The 21,692-nt window shown below is 42.9% G+C and overlaps 1 protein-coding gene across 1 annotated transcript in view; it reads left to right on the top strand.

Annotated features, from left to right (window-relative positions):
- Positions 1-21,692, top strand: part of PLD5 (phospholipase D family member 5) — a 259,968-nt gene that overhangs the window by 92,133 nt on the left and 146,143 nt on the right. Inside the window, exon 2 of the mRNA XM_065401866.1 lies at positions 3,972-4,108. Within this exon, the coding sequence (XP_065257938.1) occupies positions 3,972-4,108 (137 nt within the window). The remainder of the gene's footprint in view (positions 1-3,971; positions 4,109-21,692) is intronic.

The following is a 21,692-nucleotide window of genomic DNA, read 5'->3' as shown; positions in this document are numbered from 1 at the left end:
GTCTCAAGGATTTGCTATTGGCATAGAAATTCTTTTACTGGCAAGGTCATTCAGTTCACTAGTGACCAAATCTTGTTGCCATCTGATGGGGCTTTGGTAGCCTTTGTGAGGTAGTAGTCTCAGTAACACTCATTGAAGGGATGTGTTCATGTCATAATGAGCATATTTGTTGGCATTTTCTATAGCAGCACCACAGGCAGAATGGGCTTTCAAACTAAACGAGCATTGTGCCCTTAGGCTGAATCTCTCCACATCAAAAATGAAGCAAACTGGTGTGGTGAGAAGGGTGGGCTGAGCTGTCCAGTCCACATAACATGGTCACTATAAACTATGGCTGAGCATTAGCTCCCATGGAATCCCTCATTTTGGGATCCCTGATCTCCTTGCATATGCTCTTGGCCTCAATTTTTGAATTCACTCCTCTTGGGAAGTCTGCCGTCACTTTTAAGAGTTTATTTCAAAATTGCACACAAGGCAGGAGAGGTGGTGCAACAGATTCCCAACAGTAAAGTTGGTTTTTTTTAATTACAACGGCCTATTAACATTTTGCCTGGAGTGTGGGCTTTGGTAGTTGACAGTTAAATTTATAAGCTTCAATTAAAGGCTCCGGAGATTTACCTGATGCCTGTTTTACATTTCTTCCTTCAATGGAGCTGTGCCGCACACAGTAGCTGCTTTTGAAGATTTATTTTCAAATATAAACACCTATTTGAACACCTATCTATTCAAATATGGATTTGTAATTTAAATATTAAGCTTTGAAGTTTCAGAAGAAGCCACAGGAACTTGTGGCTCAGAGGGAGCAATTCCAAGATGGCTGTCAGGCTTTTCTGAGGACATTAAAAATCCTGCTCTCAAATTTCACACTTAAAAGGGCTCCGTCAGATAATTCAAGCCCATAATTAAAAAGGGGGATAAAAAGTTAATAGACTTTGAATTTGTCTTTTCTTTGTTATATACATGTGCCAGCTGAAACAAAACGGGGGGCTGGATTTAAACAATCCCCTACACTATTTGTAACCCAGACATTGGGCTGGTGCGTGAGAAGCAAAAAATGGAACTGAGTAGAGAAGATGACTATTCTATTTTTGTTGTCCAAGAGCAGTGCAAAGGGCAAACAAAATGGTGACTAGTAAATTAGTTTTTTGTAAGTCTGTGTTCTTTGTGGTGCTGATGGGATGCTAGTGATCCTGATCTTCTTAGCGTATGAGCAACGTGCCTGAAGTGGCACATGACTGGGATTCACCTCCCAATAAGGTCCACTGTTTGGATCATTAACTTACTCGGCTTTGGCCGGGTACTGATGGGGAGTGTGACGTGAATGCTGATCCATGCCCCCCAGTGTTCCTGATGAGATCATGATTGGAGCATTCAGAACAGGTCGGACAAACACCAGCCAGGGCTGGTCTAGATTCAGATGGGCCTGTCTCAGTGCAGGGGGCTGGACCAGATGAACTCTCAAGTTCCCTTCCAGTCCTGCATTTCTATGATGTGATGCAGCCATTAGTGGGTCATAAGAGTGACTGGAGGGGCCTGATTGGCCATAGAGAGACAGAACTAAATGGGTGGGGGGACTCTAATCACCACTTCACACAAGCTATCTTGTTTTCCTTTTTAAGGTACTTATTCTGCAAACAGGTGTGGTAGTGCAGACACCTATACTCTCACAGACTCCTGCGGAAGTCAGCAGGACTCCCGGTGGGCTCAGGGGTCTGCGTAGATTAGAACATCTGGCCTGCAGTTCTAAAAAGCATTTTAGGAAAACTTAAATAAAACTAAATATTGCTGAGCTTGAACAACTTGAAAAGACATTGGGTGAGGGTGAGGACTGCACTCCTCTTTGAAGCACCATTGCACTGGGTTAGTTTTACAGCCAGGCTTCATCTTCTCCGTCTTATTTTACGTGAAGAAGGAGGACAGTCCTGTGACAGCAGTGAGCTCTGCTATCAGAGAGAGCACTGCACGTGCACAAACAGCCTTATTATACTAGCACTCTGGGTCCCTACTGTAGGAGAGATGTGTATGTGCGAAGGAGCCTTAATCTCATGTGTTAGGAGAGGAGTTACTTCTGCATCTGAGACTGGAGGGGAACAGGGTAGATATTCTGCCTCCCTTCTTTGTTTTGTTCTGGGATCCTTCATGTTTTGATTAGCTTGTAGGGGCTTGCTGGGCTAAAATAGGGTACAGCTGGTGTTAAATTGGATCTAGGCAATGCAGGCAAGATCAGGCCTCTCCTCTGAAATCAGATCACAGTTAGTGCTAGTTTAGTTGCCATTCATCTACTGAAGCTTGAGGCTGTTGGCTATAGCTCCTCTGTTTTGGGTGTAGGTGCTGATAGTGGGATTGATCCTAGGTGCCTAGTTGTAGGAGTGTTCCTATGACAGTGTTCTTTGATGAGATTTGCCAGATCTCCATGATAGTTAGGATTTGGGAGGGTGTGAAACAGGTGGGTCCCAGGTTCCTTGAAGGGACTGAGGCTCCAGTTCTACAAATTCCCAGTTTTTAGCTGTTATGCTGTCCTTTTGTCCAGAGAGTTTTCTGTGGTGGCCCTTGTTAAGGGCAAAGCTTGATTAATGGAGTGGAGGGTGAGACAAGGGATACATGTAGGGTTACCATACGTCCGGTTTTTCCCGGACATGTCCGGCTTTTCAGCAATCAAACCCCCGTCCGGGGGGAATTGCCAAAAAGCCGAACATGTCCGGGAAAAATACCGGCCGGGCACTTCCTCTCCTGCGGCAGCTCTGCTCCTCCCCTGACTCAGACTTCGGCTCTGTTTAAGAGCCAAGCTGCCCGAGCCAGCGCTACTGGCTTCGGGCAGCCCCCTTGCCTCCGGACCCTGCGCCGCCGGAGCAGAGCAGCTGGAGCCGGGGAGGAGAAGTGCCCGGCCGGCGGCTGGGGTCCAGAGGCACGGGGGGGGCTGCCCGAAGCCGGTAGCGCTGGCTCGGGCAGCTTGGCTCTTAAACAGAGCCGAAGTCTGAGTCCGGGGAGGAGCAGAGCAGCTGGAGCCGGGGAGGAGAAGTGCCCGGCCGGGGGCGCAGGGTCCGGAGGCATAGGGGCTGCCCGAAGCCCGAGCGCTACCGGCTTCATGGTTTGCCGGGCAGCCTCCAGACCCTGCGCCCCCGGCTGGGCGCTTCCCCTCCCGGGCTCCAGCTGCGCTGGGGAAGCGCCGGCCGGGGACGCAGGGTCTGGAGGCTGCCCGGCAAACCGTAAAGCCGGTAGCGCTCGGGCAGCCCTTTTCGCGTGGCTGGGAGGGAGGAGGGGGAGTTAGGGCGGGGACTTTGGGGAAGGGGCGGGGAAAGGGCGGAGTTGGGGCGGGGCCGGGGGTGGGAAAGGGGCGGGGCCGGGGGTGGGAAAGGGGCGGGGCCAGGGCCCGTGGAGTGTCCTCTTTTTTTATTTTTTAAATATGGTAACCCTAGATACATGTGTGCAGAGGGGATGGTCAGTTGTGGTTTCTTTGTTTGTAAGGGGTAGCAGGAGGACAGGAAGCAGCCTTCTCGTTGTGACCCTGGTCTGCCTGTGGTTTGCTACTGTGGTGATAATGCTTACTACTTTGAAGAAGTTGAGTGCAAACATCACAATTGTGTGATAACTAGCTGCCCTAGTGGTACTGAAGATGGGATGGAATTAATTAATTAATGCAGGAATGGCTATTTTATTGGATAATACATTCATCATGGTATAAATGAAAACTAGTTCTATAATCCTAATGTTGTTTGCGACATGAATTATTTAACAATAACTTCTACATTTAATGTAAACTTGAAGATGATACTAAAGGATGGTTTTGAAAGAATATTTTCATCCCAAAATGTGTTTCATGTTGACAGTTATGTCAGGAGTACATTCAAAATGGTTTTAGATCCTACTGAAAAGTGTTAGAATCTCTGTTCATTGACTAAACGATGCCCACTCCATGAAACTTTTAAAATATATATATATATATATATATTAATCTTCTTATTCTCTTTCAGTCCCAGCAAAAATGCATTGTGATCTTTGCACTGGTGTGCTGCTTTGCGATTCTGGTTGCACTGATATTTTCTGCAGTGGATATAATGGGAGAAGATGAGGATGGACTCTCAGAAAAGAATTGTCAAAATAACTGTCGGTAAGAGGTAACAAACAAAACTTCTCTTTTGGGGCGGGCGAGGACATCAATGTGTTTATATAATGATGCTTAATTAAAAAGACATTCCCAGTGTGCTATGCTGTTTATTCTATGACATTAAGGTTGGTTTGTTAACTCTGATGAAATAAAGCAGAATAAGAACTCCTGCAGCTTTCTCTTACCTCTCATACACAGGCAGAATGAATATGAGAGAGCCATAATGTTGTTCTGAAATAGATTATTCTCTTTGGTCATCATCATTGGCATTTTGCAGTTTTGCCATTGACATTATTGTCAGTTTCTCATAATTCTGCAGTGTACCAATCTGCATTATGTTGACTGTAACTATTTTAATGTTGCTTCTCTTGGAGACTCTTCTGGAAGCTAAATTTTATGCTGTGAAGATGTGACTCTTGGCTTTGAGAGTCAGTGCATTGGCCAACCTGAGCCCATACCTGTGAAAGTTCAGAGAATAGGACACAGCTGCTAGATCTGCATATCCCTCTCCCCTGGACACTTTTGAGCAAGACCGACAACATTTTTGCAGCACTGTTGCCTTCAGTGTAACCAATTGCTGTTCATTACACCCACACCACTGTGCATAGGATTTTGGGGAGGGCAATTGAGATGGTTCTTTGTGATACACGCCAAGCACAACTGACTCATATAATGAGAACAAGTGTGGTTGAGGGGGTGGTGGCTGTGATGTTTTCAGATCTCACTCAGACTTCTGTTGAAGTGCAGCCCAGTTGCAAATTCCTTTCAACCTGGTGATTAGATTAGATAGACAGCTCTCTCTGAAGCCCTCCATTGGCTCCCCATTTTCCAACCCATCCATTTCATGCTTCTTGTCCTCACCATCAAGGCCCTTCACAACTATCCCCTCTCTACTTATCCACTTTTGTCTTCGGTTGTCTTGCTCAGTGCCTCTCCACGGTGACTGATGCCAATATTTTCAAACCATAATCATCTGCTTCTTCCACAGCTGTCTCCACTCCTCCTTCCATACCCCATCTTACACATGGAACATCCTCTTGGTTCTTAAGAACACTTCCTTCCCCTCTTCAAAACTCCTACCCCAAGACCCACTTCTAACATGATGCCTATAGAAATTAGCCAACTGACAATGGCTAGCTACAGAGCCAGGGGAGGATAATTAATATGTATTTTAAAAATAGGCAAATAAAACATGGGAATATTTTACCTCTTATATCCAGATTTGCCTTTCTTTGCTGTCTTGGGTTGTGAGATCTGTGGGGCAAGGTCTCTCTGGAAATGCCTAGCACAGACTGGTCACTGCCATGATATAAATAATAACTGAATTATTATTATTTAGATTGTTTGTTTTTTCACAGTTGTATTTTCAAACAAATGGTGCTAAAAATATACTTTGTGCTTAATCTCTCTTTGTGAATATATTGATCTATGTACTATTCTGTGTTAATTGGTACATACCACCCTCCCTTCCTTCCTGCTCAGAGGGCCAGATTCTAATCTTTGCTGGTATAAATCCAGTTTAAACCCATTGACTCCTAATATGTTTAAAGTCAATGGGATTTCTCTGCATTTACAGTGATAAAATTGAAATCAGACTTTCTTTCACTGCATGATCTAACTGCTATTACTTGGCCCAGAAAATGCACTGATGCTGTCTGTATAATTTGCCCAAGGTATTTCTAATAGCATCTGTCACTACAGTATCTAAAGTGCTGACCACCTGCTAACATAGATTGTGATCCAGTTCTCCTGGATGTGATGAAATTAGGTTCCCTTATGTATTTAACATATTGTAGACTTAACTAATGTGGTGCAAGATCAATTGCTGATCCATGGCATATCATTAGTATGTTGGGTAAGCACTTTGAAAAAGTAAGGCAAGAATTCTTATATTTCAGCTGTCTGAGTACTTTTGCTGAAATTCAGGAGCTGCAGTTTACATGTGCAGGATGTGCTGATGCAAATTGGTGAAAAATCCAAAACTCCCTTTTCTAGATGGAATTAATGGGCAGTGTAAGATTGTGTATTTTCTTTGACTCAAGTTTGTCTTTTAAATAGCTCAAGCATCCTAGAGATTGTGTAGGGGACATGCTGCTGTTGCTCAGATGAAAATCTCAAAGTTTTGTTTAAGGCTTATGTCTCTCTTGGAAGTCATCTTCAACTTTGAGATTTTTAGCATAATTCGTCTCGAGAGAATTCTGGTCTTAAAAAAAACAAACAAACTACTCATTCAATAAATAAATAAATAAATAAAAACCCAGCAAAGTGAAAACAAAGATTTTTGCCCAGTTTTCTTGGTGTTCATCTCCTTTTTATAGCTACTGAGAGGGATCAGAATATTACCAGTCCCATTTAGGAATGTTTTGTACCATTTATAAATAAGAAGACTAATCAGATCTCTTCTGCAAAAAGCATTTCTATGTAACCTACATAAAATGGCTATTTGTGAATATAAATTCTCTATATAGGATGCTTCCTTCAACAACAGTCTTCTGTTAATCATTTCATTATTATTGTGCAAAGACATTGAGTACCTTCCCCAAATCGTCTCAGTCGTCACTGCTGTTTGAATTCTTGTTGGGAGTCTGTGTAACAAACATATGTCAAGGGAGTGATGCAGTATGCTATTAATTTGGTATTTTTAAAGGAAAACAGAACAGATTTTGCCCAGCATATTAAAAGGTCACAAAAGAAGCATTTTTGAATGAAATGTGAAATATATATGAGCATATTATTATTTGCATTCTTTGAGCCACCCACTGATGACTGGGATCTTGCAGAAAGTGAGGTCATTCGTGACCCTAGCAACATAGGGTCAGATTGTTACGGGCTGCAAGCCAGTTTCCATTCTGCTGGTTTAGCAATTGGAAAAGGTTTAATGTGTGATATTTTAAAAAATATGTTTAATTTTTAAAACATTGAAGTTCATTTAATTGTTCCTTAATTTCCATACTTCTAAAATGGCCCATTTCTCAAGCCTCTGGATGCATTTGCATCTTTAAAAAAAACCAGTTGATTAAAAAACACAAACATCCTGATAATAATTAAGAGAAAAGAGACACTTGCCAAATTAATTATCAACCAGCATCATAAAGAGGAAAAACTGAAAATACCATCTCCAACCAACTCCAAAATAGCTGTTTTCAGGCACTGTTAATTACAAAAATAAGTATATCCATTTTGCTAAGTGCAGCTTTCTGAAAGTGCTAAGAGAATAAGCACTTCTTGTTGGGCCAAATCCAAGAGATGCTGAGAGCCTGTATCTCCCACTGAATAGGGTTACCATATTTAAAAAATAAAAAAAGAGGACACTCCACGGGCCCTGCCCCCCCCCTTTCCCACCCCCGGCCCCACCCCAACTCCGCCCTTTCCCCGCCCCTTCCCCAAAGTCCCCGCCCTAACTCCCCCTCCTCCCTCCCAGCCACGCGAAAAGGGCTGCCCGAGCGCTACCGGCTTTACGGTTTGCCGGGCAGCCTCCAGACCCTGCGCCCCCGGCCGGCGCTTCCCCAGCGCAGCTGGAGCCCGGGAGGGGAAGCGCCCAGCCGGGGGCGCAGGGTCTGGAGGCTGCCCGGCAAACCATGAAGCCGGTAGCGCTCGGGCTTCGGGCAGCCCCTATGCCTCCGGACCCTGCGCCCCTGGCCGGGCACTTCTCCTCCCCGGCTCCAGCTGCTCTGCTCCTCCCCGGACTCAGACTTCGGCTCTGTTTAAGAGCCAAGCTGCCCGAGCCTGCGCTACCGGCTTCGGGCAGCCCCCTTGCCTCCGGACCCCAGCCGCCGGCCGGGCACTTCTCCTCCCCGGCTCCAGCTGCTCTGCTCCGGCGGCGCAGGGTCCGGAGGCAAGGGGGCTGCCCGAAGCCGGTAGCGCTGGCTCGGGCAGCTTGGCTCTTAAACAGAGCCGAAGTCTGAGTCAGGGGAGGAGCAGAGCAGCCGCGGGAGAGGAAGTGCCCGGCCGGTATTTTTCCCGGACATGTTCGGCTTTTTGGCAATTCCCCCCGGACGGGGGTTTGATTGCTGAAAAGCCGGACATGTCCGGGAAAAACCAGACGTATGGTAACCCTACCACTGAAGTCAGTAGACATGAGCATGGAAAGCTGTATTTGGGCTAAGGCCCGATGAACAGATAGGCCATGCACCCTGATCTGAGGATCAATAAACTCAGGCTCTGGCAAACCAATAAAACCAGCTGATTCTGGGGTCATCAGAAATGCCCTGCTGTTGGCTTCAAAGTTTAGATCAGAACAGTTAACAAAAGAGCTGCAGCTGAACTCAATTGATAGGTATAACTGTATTAAACCAGATGTAAGACATTCTTTTCCAATCTCTTCCACTGACTCTCACACTGCCACAGATATACTCTTTATAATTAAAATGATTATTTTCAATTCGGTTGGACCTGTTCTGAAGAGGTGCTGAGCACCCGCGATTCCTGTTGACTTCAGTGGAAGATGTGGGCTTTCAGAACCTCTAGGATTTGGCCCAATGAGATGTACTTGTTTCCTTATGAACTTTCAGGATGCCTTGCTTAGCAAAACAGATGTAGTTGTCATTTTAAATCATTTTTATTGAAATTAATAACATGAATTTGCACTTTTGAGAGTGGAAAAATAGAAGTCCATTAACAAAATCAGTCACATCAGGTTAGAAGGTTGTTGTAGTTTGCGTGTTGTTTTTGATTACAAATTTTTCTCCAGAGACACAAATAGGAATATTGTCGAGAGGCACTGACAGATGAAACTGGTTAAGAGGAGATGCTTAGCAGTCTGGGAACTCTGCCTATCTTGCTGTGGGTCCATTAAGCAGTGCATCTATAAAATTAGATTATTGTAATTTGAAGATAGTACTCTTTAATGTCAGAACCATTATTAATAAATCTTGGTTAGTTTGTGATGTGCTGTTAGCCAAGACACTACTGCCTTACTGAAACTGGCTGGTAATTCTACAGTAAAATTATCCAGGGGAAAGACAAAGGCAAATCATAATAGCAAAAAATGGTCTTTGTGTCTCAACTGTCTAAACTGAGGTGTCACAAGAAACCTCCATCCAGTCCCTACAGCATCATCTGTTAAATATGCCTCATCTTCTCCTCTGTACTGGTGACAGAGGCTGCTGTGGGCTGCTGCAGGCTGCTGGGGCTCCTGCAGGGCATGGGGCAACTTTATCTCTCCAGCAGCAGTTGGCTTAGGTGGCTGACTGCTCCCTTCAGTAGCTCTTTGTAAGCTGGAGGTACAGCAGTGTGAAAGAGAAATACAGTGGAAAATAAGCTATGTGGAGCCTTTGCCCATGTTTCTAAGGGCATGGTGAAGGGGTGTAGTGGTGAATTTTTTGGTTGCTTTGTTTTGAGAGCTTGCCTCTGTGTGTGATGGGTGGAGGCAAGTGATTTTTGGAAATCTGCCTTTTTGTGGGGGTTTGGTGTGTGTATGTTTTGAAGGAAATTTGCCTCTGTATTTGTGCTCAGGGGTAGTGCTTTTTAGGATATGTCTACACAGCAGATGGAAGAATGCTGCCCAGAGTGGCTACTACACAGACACGTGCTAGCTCTGCTTGAGCTAGTGCACTAAAAATAGCAGTATGGCTGCGGTGGCATGGGCAATGGCTCAGGCTAGACACCCAAGCATGTACCTAAGCGGTCAGGCTGGTTTGTACTCAGGGAGCTAACCTGAGTCATCACACATGCTGCCACCGCCTCTCTGCTATGGTGTTGTGTTTGAAGAAGATTAGTACATTAATGCAAACTAGGAACCTTTTAGTTCACACCGACACCATCCAGAAGGGGGAGTTACAGTGATCACTCTGGTGTACACTGCCATTCACAGCCCTGTAGTACAAACTGCAGGGCAGTGTAGACATAGGCTAGGTCTACACTACCCGCCTGAATCGGCGGGTAGAAATCGATCTCTCGGGGATCGAATTATCGCGTCTCGTCGGGACGCAACAATCGATCCTCGAATCGACGCTCTTACTCCACCAGCGGAGGTGGGAGTAAGCGCCGTCGACTGGGAGCCGCGGAGGTCGATTTTGCCGCCGTCCTCACAGGGGGGTAAGTCGGCTCCGATACGTCGAATTCAGCTACGCTATTCACGTAGCTGAATTTGCGTATCTTAAATCAACGCCCCCCGTAGTGAAGACCTGCCCATAGTCTAGGAAGGAGAGGATAGCCTCCTGCCATTTCTCACACTGGCTTTGAAAATTGATGGGCCCATCACTGCATGAGTATTTATATATCCTTTAGATTGTTTGTATCCTTTCAAATGTACCTGTGGATGCACTGAATCTTTGTTGGGATGCTGCTAGGTTCTAGGATTCAATTATATCCTGGAATAGTGAGTTCCATAGCTAAAGTAAAATATATATTGTTTTTAAATTTGATTAATTGTTCTCTTGTTCTTGTATTCTGAGAAGATAAATAGAAGTCCATGACTTGTTTGTCCTCTCTAATATAAACTAAAGCAAGGTTTTATGACATTAAGTAAGCAGAATGTAGTGCTTGCTTGCATGGCTTTGTCTTAAAACTGTTCTATCGCCGATAGATTGTGATGATACGGGGAGGGGAATGAGATTTTCTCTAGCACTGCATGAGTTCTACCAGTTTCATGGGGGGGGGTATTTATTGGTTTTAAGTTTAACAAACAAAATGTGACAGGCATAATAATAGACTGTCTAAACAGAGCAGGGTGTTCATGATTTTGAAAACATGCATGTTAAAGAGCAACTCAAGATTTCTGTTTACCATACATTTAAGCCAATCAGCATAAAAATGCCTTCTCCCATTTTGGGGGACGAGTTGTAGAACTCCTTGTTTTAAAGATTACCCTTATGGCCTGTCGTCATCTTTATTTTTGCCCCAGTAACAAAAAGAGTCCTATGGCTTGGATGCTGCAAAGAGCTGGGTGCCTCCTGCAAGCTGGTCAGCATCCCGAGCCCCTCTTGTACTCAAAGGGAGTTGAAGATGCCCAGCTCCTCAGTGGCGGTGGTTTAGAACCTTGCAGGAGTCGAGCAGCAAGCAGCTGCATTTTTTTATTTTTAAGATGTATGAAAACAGAATGGCTATTGATATTAACGATAATCCTGTGACTTTAGAGTGTACATTGCTGTGTCTTCTCTAGCCATATAATCAAACTCAGGGTATAGGGGTTTCATTTTTCTAGTCCAATCCTATGCAAAAGGAGAAAATAAAAGTAAAAAAGTTTACCAAAGTGCCTGACTCAAGACCTGATCCAACTCCCATTAATGTCAATAAAAAGACTATCATTGGTTCAATTATGGGAGCAAGATTGGGCCTTAATTAGTTTTCTCTGAATTCATGAATCACTGTCATCCTCAGAGTCCTTGCTGAACCTAGTGGTCTCCCCTTGAGTTTATTAAGATGAAGTGCTGGTTTAGTGCCTTCCAAAGTGTAGGTTTTTCTTATTATTCAGCACACACCACTTGGCTGGGGACAAAAGGGAAATTTCCATGCTGTTTTCTTGGGACTCTGTTTAAAAAAAAAAAAAAAAAAGTGTAAGCAAGATTTGAATGAGCTCTCCCCTGACAGCTAGTGGTAAGCTGAGGGGAAAAGACATCAGGACCAGACTATATTTATACCTACTCTGCCTAGGTATGAGCAGACAGAGCTATGTTGCCCAAGTGATCAATTTTGGCTGATTTGGGGTTACAAATCACTTTAGTGTATTGAATACAGGGGTAATGAAATGTTGTTTTCCTCCTTCTGTGAGTAAAGGGCAACAGAACTATACTTAGCCTGTCCTGATTGAGGGGGGTCATCCTCAACTGACCTGCTGCGGGACAGTGTTTCTGTGGAAGAGATTGCCCAGCCTGTGAGGTTCCCCCACTAGTTGCTGAAATCACTGAGAGCTGGGTGGAACTTCAAGAGAGACCGACTTGCAGAGACAGGTGGCAGCAGGAGGTGATCGCGCAGGGCCATTGGTGATGGAGCAGACAACGGGATGGTGGAGTGAACGGTGGCAGAGTGAATGCCGGTGCAGCGGAGGCAGCATGCAGCCACGCAGAGTGAATGGCGGCAACCATGAGCCAATTGCGGTAGCAGCAGTAGAGGCATTGTTCGATTTTCCTTCCCCCCTGCCCTGCTGGGTGGGAGGTGAACTCACGTGAATGCACCTGTGAGCTCTGAGTCTTAGACTCATAGACTTTAAGGTCAGAAGGGACCAATATGGTCATCTAGCCTGACCTCCCGCATGATGCAGGCCACAAAAGCTGACCCACCCACAACAGAATCTTCCAGCCTGCGACTCCTGCCCTATGCTGCGGAGGAAGGCGAAAAACCTCCAGGGCCTCTGCCAATCTACCCTGGAGGGTAGTCTTCACTGACCAAGGACAGCAGCTGTGAATGGAGTGTGGTGTGTTAAAGGGACATTTGTTTGTTGGACTTTCACATCGCAAGGTGAGAAACGGAGGCAAAGGATACTGCCCAATGTACTCTGGGGTGGGAGTTTTGCTCATGGTCAGATGTGTTCAAATCATGGTTGTGGTGTGTTCCCAAATTAATGCCAGGTTCCTTTCCTCTTTTTATTAAGTTTTTCTCTGCTACGCACAGACTCAGTGCATGCGAGTGGGGAAGTATTGCCCCTTAGAGGTGCCCAGGGGTGGTGTTTAATTTTCCCAGATTACTGGGTGGGGGCTCAAGCCAGTTTTGGGTTGTATTAAACCCAGCCCTTGTTGCAGCTGACTCCACCTGGCTGAAGGGTTAAAACTGTATTTGGTTCACATTCTCTGCTCTGCGTTTATGGACTCTGGTCAGGGGAAATCTTGTCACCTTGAGAAAGCAGGTCCCTATCTCTTTGTAGATCAACGTGTTCAGTTTATGGGGGTCTTTTTATCCTGCTTTGTGGCCAGTGACCCACTTGTCCATATTAAACTTCCTAGATAAATCTTCAGTATTGTTCTCTAAGGAAATGACATTAGTTGCAGTTAAAATTTTGATTAGAATCTTTGAATTTTTGCTCTACTCCTAGGTTCTTTGATTGTTCAACCAAGGCTTGTTCTTTGCCTATGATTCGAGGCACCATCTGTGCCAATGACACCATTTATTTTAATCACTTCTCCACCCTCAGAGCAATGAATCAAAGAGGCACTTGTCATAGTTTAGATTTAGCCTTGTTTATTGCTCATATAATGAGCTCTGAGTTAAATGTAGGGCTAGGCTGTGTCTAATCCCATAATGCTTCCTGGCATTCCCCCTTGAGCAGTGTGCTCCTAAACTAAGCAGAGTTGGATGAAGACAATCCCAGGCCCTAGGCTCATGATGACACAGGGCCTCCTGTGACTGGCTCACTCACCACTTGGAGGGTGGTGCCAAGGGGCTGCCTTCCCAAAGGAGTAGAAGCAGTGTTATGGCGCCCTCCCCCCTCCCCCTCCCAAAGACTGCTGCCAAAGTCAGAACTAGGAATAATCTAATCAGCAAATTAGCTGGTTTGACAAGGGGCGCAGGCGCACAGATACTTCGCACATCAGCTCTGGTGCTGTGCTATTCCTCAGTGCAATTCCTCACACTAAATTGGTCAATGTTGAATTGAACTCAACCATGATCATCATCGCAAGCATCCTCCATCCCACTCCTGCTCTATTGGCTACCAGATCTGAGCAACACATTCATCACAGGGAGTCTACAACCAGACTGATGGAAAAGTTACGTGCCAATCCAGGTCTCCCACTGTACCTGGACACTTTCAGTCACCCCAGAGCACGACTTACGTCGAGGCACCTATTGTGGTCTCAACTGCCAGATCGGAATCTGTCAGCAGCAACTCTATGGCGTGATGAGTGGCTGGCTAAAGATGTTTGGAATGGTTTCCTTGTCGCTGATCTGTTGGTTCAGCCACCAGGATTTGACTTGCCATATCACCTTTGGACTCTGCTGAAAAGGTTCTGAACTTCTACCCAAGGGGTCTGTGTGATGGCCCACTTTGTCAGTGTGGTATCTGTCAGTCAATGGCACATGTTGTCGATGAATGTCAACTAACCAGACTTCATGGTGGCCTTAGGGCCCTTCAATCTGCTGATGAAGCTGCTGTCGGGTGGTTTGGCAAGCACCGCAAATGCGAGAAGAAGACACATCTACTCCATGAGTAGCAGCAGAGATCCCCTCTCCATTGGAGAGCAAGAATGGTGGCAGGGGGACTTCTATGAGTGATGGGATAAATCCTGGAACATGTATCTGCTTGGTTGGGTGAGCTGGATCCACTGTACCCTTATCTTCCTGCCACACACACATCCCTCTGCTGGGGGTCTTGGAGTTAACACTCCATTGAGATGCATGGGGCAGTTAGCCCCTCTCAGAGGTGTTGTGTGAGGCTGTCTACAGATATTTCTGCTTCGGTTACACCCAGGTCACATTTTCAAGCTTTTCTTTGCAGCTATGAGCACTAGGAAATTTCTTTTCTCCCCTTAAATTAAAGTGTGGAATCTGATGTAATTCCCTGACTCCAGGTGCCAAGGCTGTAAGCATTAAAGACCAGCACAAAGTACTTAGGAAGGAAAAATCAAATGCAAAATGGAGAATACCTGGCTAGGCGTAATATTGCTGAAAACGACCTAGGGGTTATAGCGGATCACAAATTAAACAAGGCAACAGTATGATGCAACTGCAAAAATGGTTAGTACTCTGGGTTGTATTAACAGAAGTGTTGTATGTAAGACATGGGACATAATTGTCCCACTCTACCCCTCACTGGTGAGGCCTCAGATAGAGTACTGCATCCATTTTAAGAAAGATGTGTACAAATTGGAGCGAGTCCAGAGGAGAGCAACAAAAATGATAAAAGATTTAGAGAATCTGACCTATGAGGGAAGGCTAAATAAACTGGATATGTTTATCCTTGGGAAAAAAAACTGAGGGAGGACCTGATATTTCTTCAAATATGAGAGAGGCTCCTGTAAAGAGGATATAGTGATCAACTGTTCTCAATTGTTCACTGAAGGTAGGACAAGAGCTAATGGATATAATATGCAGCAAGAAAGATTCAGGTGAGATGTTAGGAAACACTTTCTAATTGTAAGGATGGATAAACTCTGGAATAGGCTTCCAAGGGAGGTTGTGGGATCCCCATCACTGGAGGTTTTTAAGAACAGGTTAGACAAACACCTGTCAGGAATGGTCTAGGATTACCTGTTCCTGCCAGTGCAGGGGCTTGATTCGATGATCTCTAAAGGTTCCTTCCAGCCCTACATATCTAGGATGCAATGTTTAGTCTAGCCCGGGCACTACCCTCACCAGGGGGCTGTCCCTTAAAGGAATAATCTGGGTCTGCCATCTTGAACGGTTAAAACTCTTAGCCCCCACCCCCTTAAAGCATTTTAAACTAATACTTTTGTTAATTAAAGATAAATTTAGTTGCTACATTCAACCACGCCCTGACACCACTGATCCCTTCTTGTCTTATCTGTGAAAAAAAGACGATTTAGAAGTCTTGGTCCACTATATTACCAAAACTGTTGTTTTTCCATTTCATCTGGAGCCATTTTTCCCCCCAAATGAAATCTCTTCCTGTCATCCTGACTTTAAAAATATCTTGGTGTTTGCTAGCTAGAATTTCCTATCTGGTGACCACCTCTTTTTTTCCTCTGTCTAATGACATGTGCTTTCCTGAGATGCTTGGAGTGGCAAATCTTATCTTTATGACAACATCATCTCCGATTAGTGTAAAAGTTGGTTTCATTTCTGCACATAGTACTGAAATGGTTCTTCACAGGTCCATTGGTGATTTGACTGGCCTCCAAGAAGAAGGGGAGAACTTACCTTGCCTCCGAGGCTGGCTGTGTGATGGATGTTAAATGGCACTAGCTTGGACTTCTAGGGAAAAGAGCAAGATCTCTTTAACCCTTGCAACTCTCAGGATGAATACACTGCATTCATATAGGAGCACAGATGATACTTGGAGCTCTCTTGTCAGTTTGAGTAAACTCTGGCTGGAATGTAGCTAAACTCATCTATCATGTAGCTCATCTATCTTGATCGATCACTCAGCATCATTCTTTATACTCACTGTTTAGAATTGCTTTACAATATTCTTTGTCACTTGGTGGGTATCTCCTCTTGCTGTTTGACTTGAGTCAATGTCTAAAATGATAGGTTTGTTTTTACTGTTTGAGTACTGGAGAAAAATATTTGAAAACTAATAGCTTAGACATATGAAACGTGCTCAAATACTTGCCAAAAGTTTAAATGTAAAGTTATTTATTATAATAGCTAAATCAGAATGTATTATCTATAAATATGAACAATTTAAAGATTTTTGAAGACTCATTTTACACAAATCAGTGCTGTTTATATATACAGTGAACTCTGCCTTTTATGTAATCACTAAAAAGAATGACAAAACTCAGTGAACATGAATAGCTAACATTTAGGGTACTAGCTGGAGACTTGGGAGACCCAGATTCAAGTCCCTGCTTGGCCACAAACTCCGTGTGTGACCTTGGAATAATGTATCCAAGAAAGATGTTGATAAACTGGAGAGGGTTTGGAGAAGAGCCACAAGAATGGTTAAAGGATTGGAAAAACATGCCTTATAGTGACTGAGCTCTTTGAGTCTATCTGGTTAGCTTAATAAAGAGAAGGTTAAGGGGTGACTTGATCACAGTCTATAAGTACCTTCATGGGAAATGAGAACTTGATAATGGGCTCTTCAATCTAGCAGACAAAGCTATATCATGATCCCATGGCTGGAGGTTGAAGCTAGACAAATTCAGACTAGAAATAAGGCACACGTTTTTAACAGTGAGGGTAATTAACTAGTGGAGCAATTTACCAGGAGTTGTGGTCGATTCTCCATCACTGGAAATCTTTCAATCACAATTGGATTTTTTCTAAAAGATATGGTCTAGTTCGAACAGGAATTAATTCAGAGAAGTTCTATGGTGTGTGATAGAAAGGAGTCACACTAGATGATCACAGTGGTCTCTTCTGTCCTTAGTCTCCTTGTACCTCATTTTTTCATCTGTAAAATGGGGATGATAGGGAAGTAAGTACTGTTTAATGGGGGTCATATGAGCATAAATTGCACTGATGTGGGCCATACAGATACCTAAGGTAGATAGAAAAATCAGTTCCATAACAGAGGTGAATGCCTAATAAAGGCAGAGTAGAACTGTATTCGGTACATTTGAGGATATTTTTGGCACTGTCTCTAAAGTCAGGAGGTTCCCTGTTAAAAGATATTTTACAGGTTTCACTGTATAGAGCAGTTATTAGTATCTCAGTTAACACTATTTAATAGACTCTGAAAGAATATTACTGCCCAACTGCTTGGGGCTAAAATCTGGGCCAATAATAGGAATATTAATGATGCCTTTGCAGCATATAGATTATGTGCAACCCTTTAGGGGTGATCATATCACTGTCCCTGCATTGTCCAGAGTTTGACCCATTGATTCTCTCCTCTCCCTCTCAATTCTTAATGGCATCTAAATCAACATAGACTTGCCTTAATTAATCATAATTTTATGAAAAGCATCATTATAGATATTAACTCCTGTAGGTATCAGCACTCTTATGGGCATCTATGTTAGCACTCTTAGGGCATATTGGAGAATTTCCATAACGCTGTGTTTCCGTAATTTGAGTATGGCCTATATCTTTGGGGAATAGATGCTTTGAGAGTACATTATTCCTTTCATTTGTGGATTTTTATTACCATCTTTAGCTACAGTACGTCTGCTGAATCAGCAATGCAGCTTGCAAATAGCTGCTGTCAGAGCTTTTTACCTTTGAATTTTCCTTGATTGTTTTACAAAGTATCTTGTTTGGTCTCTGCATGAAGGGCATTAAATTTAAGGGATTGCTGGATTGTATAAATGTTAGCAGCATATAGTGGCCCCTTTGATCCTGTTCTGTGTGGGGTTGGGGGTGGAGGGTTTCTTATTGCAAAGTCTCTCTTTTCGTTAATAGTAATAATAATACAAAAATGTGTGGATTTCAAGAACAAAAAATATTATTTTTCTTCTTGACAATGACTGATAGCAAATACAGCCATGTATCAGAGCTCCTACACAAACTGCATCAAGAAACAAAAGTAAATGATTGAAAGATACATAGATCAAGAAAAGATGCATTAATAAATTGAAAGAAAAATAAATGAGAACATAGGCTGATGGCATGTGTTGTCAGACGCTACCGGTGTGGTGCTCTGCTCTATCCAATGCTGATAACAGTCGGCTGCGTGCGTATGTTCCCTCTGTGTGCTGCCCCGGCTCTGCAGATCACTGACACAGCAGACCCTGAGAGAACCCCCAACGACCACAGACTCTAGTAAGGTACGAAGGCACCCGGCCAGGTTTATTGTTGAAAAGAAACACAGTCTCTAGCTCACCGGATTAGATATCGACGGGTCTGCTAGTACATATGTGCTCCCTGACAATGGACACAGCTCAGTCAGTGGTGAGACTTTCCACTGCCCCCTAGGCCGGACAAAGATGTCCACTCAGGGATGCATTCTTATACACAGGTACAAACAGGGTGCACATCATTAAACGTACTGAGGTACATCCCCTCTATTAGGGGGTTGCCTTTCTCACGCGTTGGTTGGTTGCTTTCTCACAGGTTGGTTCGAACAAATCTATCCATCATATTCTCTATCCATCATACTGTCTATTCATCATTGTCTATCTATTATATTGTCCTTTTCTACTGTCTTTAGGCTGGATCTGCCTGTTCCTTGTTATCTGTGTGGGATGTGTTCGTACCCAGCTGTTCTGGTGCCGCTCTGACACATGTTCATCTTATTAGTGCTTATATATTTAATACATGCTTCTAGCAGCCCTCTTCTTGCCAACTTCTGTGAGTGGGACCTGCCTCTGGCTCACAGCCTAGCTTTGCTTAACAATGTCTTGACTATTACTCTAGTTCAGACCTCAGGCCTCATACTGGGCCTCTGATACAAGCTTTTATGTTTCAGGGTCTCATCTTACTACAGCATGATGACAACAATAGTCACATTTCTCATTGTACTGCTATCTGACCATTTATTCCATTAATATTAACTTTATTTATTACATATATTCAGCTAATACATTTTTTTTCACATAACATGCTATGGCAAAAGATCATAAACATATAAAATAGCCCATATGAGATGACAGAAAAATACATTACTATTTCCCAGTTTTTAAAAAAAAATCAACTAATTTTCCTCTCACTGTCTTGATACTGTATTTCTCAGCAACATTTAGTCCTCACTAAAAAAGTTCTTTGTGGGCTTATCTGAGCACCAGTGAAATGTAGAAATAAAATGAAAACAACTAATGAAGTATCAGTTTTCCTATTTACGTAATAATACCACTTACGTGGAGCTTTATGAACACTGATGAATCTTCTCAAATACCCGGTGAGATAGGTATGTTAAGATTACTATGTCAGTTTTACAGATGGGGAAACTGAGAGTGTGCCTGAAGGACTGATTTTCAGCGGTGCTGGGCACACACAACTTGGTTCAGAGGTGACTTGTCCAAGGCTTTACAGTGAGTCCCTGGCAAACCCAAGGTTGTAACTCATGAGTTCTAGGCTATCAGTCCCATATAAACATAGATAATGTTGCCTCCAGGAGATCAAGCCTCAAATGCTTTGTACATTCAATGGAGGAATAGAACACTTACACTTAAAAACAAGAAAGCTGAAACAGTGGCATCAAGAGCTGTCAGAAGAAGCCCAGACAAAAGATATGGCATGGACAAAAAAAAAAAAAAAAAAAAAAAGGCACCATTGACTTTTACCCCCATTGGCACTCAAGTACACTGTCTGAGATTGAAGTGTCCTTATGTTCCAGGGCCACCATTAGAAAGGAAGCAATTGTCAATAGATACCAGTTGGTATTTAACTTCCATATTATATATGGCATACCACTAGGTGCCACTCTGTGGTACCTGTTGGCAAATGCTGACCCTCCAGTGGGAAAATGCTGTATATTTCTGTACCTAGAAAAATATTCTAATAATGTTTATAAGTAGGGCTCTCGATTAATCGCAGTTAATTCACATGATTAACTAAAAAAAAATTATCTCGATTAATCACCGTTTTAATTGCACTGTTAAACAATAGAATACCAATTTAAATTTATTAAATATTTTGGATGTTTTTCTACATTTTCAAATATATTGATTTCAATTACAACACAGAATACAAAGTGTACAGTGCTCACTTTATATTATTATTTTTGATTACAAATATTTGCACTGTAAAAATAAACAAAAGAAGTAGTATTTTTCAATTCACCTCATACAAGCATTCACATGGCACTTTTGTAGTGGGCATTGCACAGTATTTATGTGCCAGATATGCTAAACATTCATATGCACCTTCATGCTTCTGCCACCATTACAGAGGACATGCTTCCATTCTGATGACACTCATTAAAAAAATGTGTTAATTTAATTTGTGACTGAACTCTTTGTAGGAGAATGTATGTCTCCTCTGTTTTACTCGCATTCTGCCATATATTTCATGTTATAGTGTCTCGGATGATGACTCAGCACATGTTCATTTTAAGAACACTTAAACTGCAGATCTGACCAAACGCAAAGAAGGTACCAATGTGAGATTTCTAAAGATAGCTACAGCACTCGACCCAAGGTTTAAGAATCTGAAGTGCCTTCCAAAATCTGAGAGGGACGAGGTGTGGAGCATGCTTTCAGAAGTCTTAAAAGAGTAACACTCCGATGCGGAAACTACAGAACCTGAACCACCTAAAAAGAAAATCAACCTTCTGCTGGTGGAATCTGACTCAGATGATGAAAATGAACATGTGTCAGTCTGCACTGCTTTGGATCTTTATCGAGCAGAACCCATCATCAGCATGGACACATGTCTTCTGGTATGGTGGTTGAAGCATGAAGGTTCATATGAGTCTTTAGCGCATCTGGCACGTAAATATCTTGCGACTCTGGCTACAACAGTGCCATCCGAACGCCTCTTCTCACTTTCAGGTGACATTGTAAACAAGAAGCGGGCAGCATTATCTCCTGCAAAAGTAAACAAACTTGTTTGTCTTAGTGATTGGTTGAACAAGAAGTAGGACTGAGGCTCTAAAGTTTTACATTGTTTTGTTTTTGAGTGCAGTTATGTTAAAAAAAATTCTACATTTGTAAGTTGCATTTCATGATAAAGAGATTGCACTACAGTACTTGTATTAGGTGAACTGAAAAATACTATTTCTGTTGTTTTTTTACAGTGCAAATATTTGTAATCATAAATAAAGAGAAGTGAGCATTGTACACTTAGTATTTTGTGTTGTAATTGAAATCAATATATTTGAAAATGTAGGAAACCTCCAAAAATATTTAAATAAATTGTATTCTATTATTTTTTAAAAGCACGATTAATCACACCATTAATTGAGATTAATTTTTAATAGCTTGATAGTCCCATTGATAAATAAATTGGTGAATTTTGAAACTAATATTTTAATTTGGCTCAAAATATAGAATTTGTAAATAGAAAACTAAGATCAGTAGACATGGACTTTTTTTTTTTTTTTTTTAAATCCTGATTGAAACAATGCCCAGAAATCACCATGATTAGGTGTATTATACACCTCTAGATAGACAGACAGAAACAAATAAGCCCAAACACTATGTCAGTG

Source organism: Emys orbicularis, chromosome 3 (assembly GCF_028017835.1).
Source record: "Emys orbicularis isolate rEmyOrb1 chromosome 3, rEmyOrb1.hap1, whole genome shotgun sequence".
Lineage (NCBI taxonomy): Eukaryota > Metazoa > Chordata > Testudines > Emydidae > Emys > Emys orbicularis.
The sequence above is the reverse complement of the archived record's forward strand: the minus strand, read 5'-3'. Positions and strand labels throughout refer to the sequence as shown.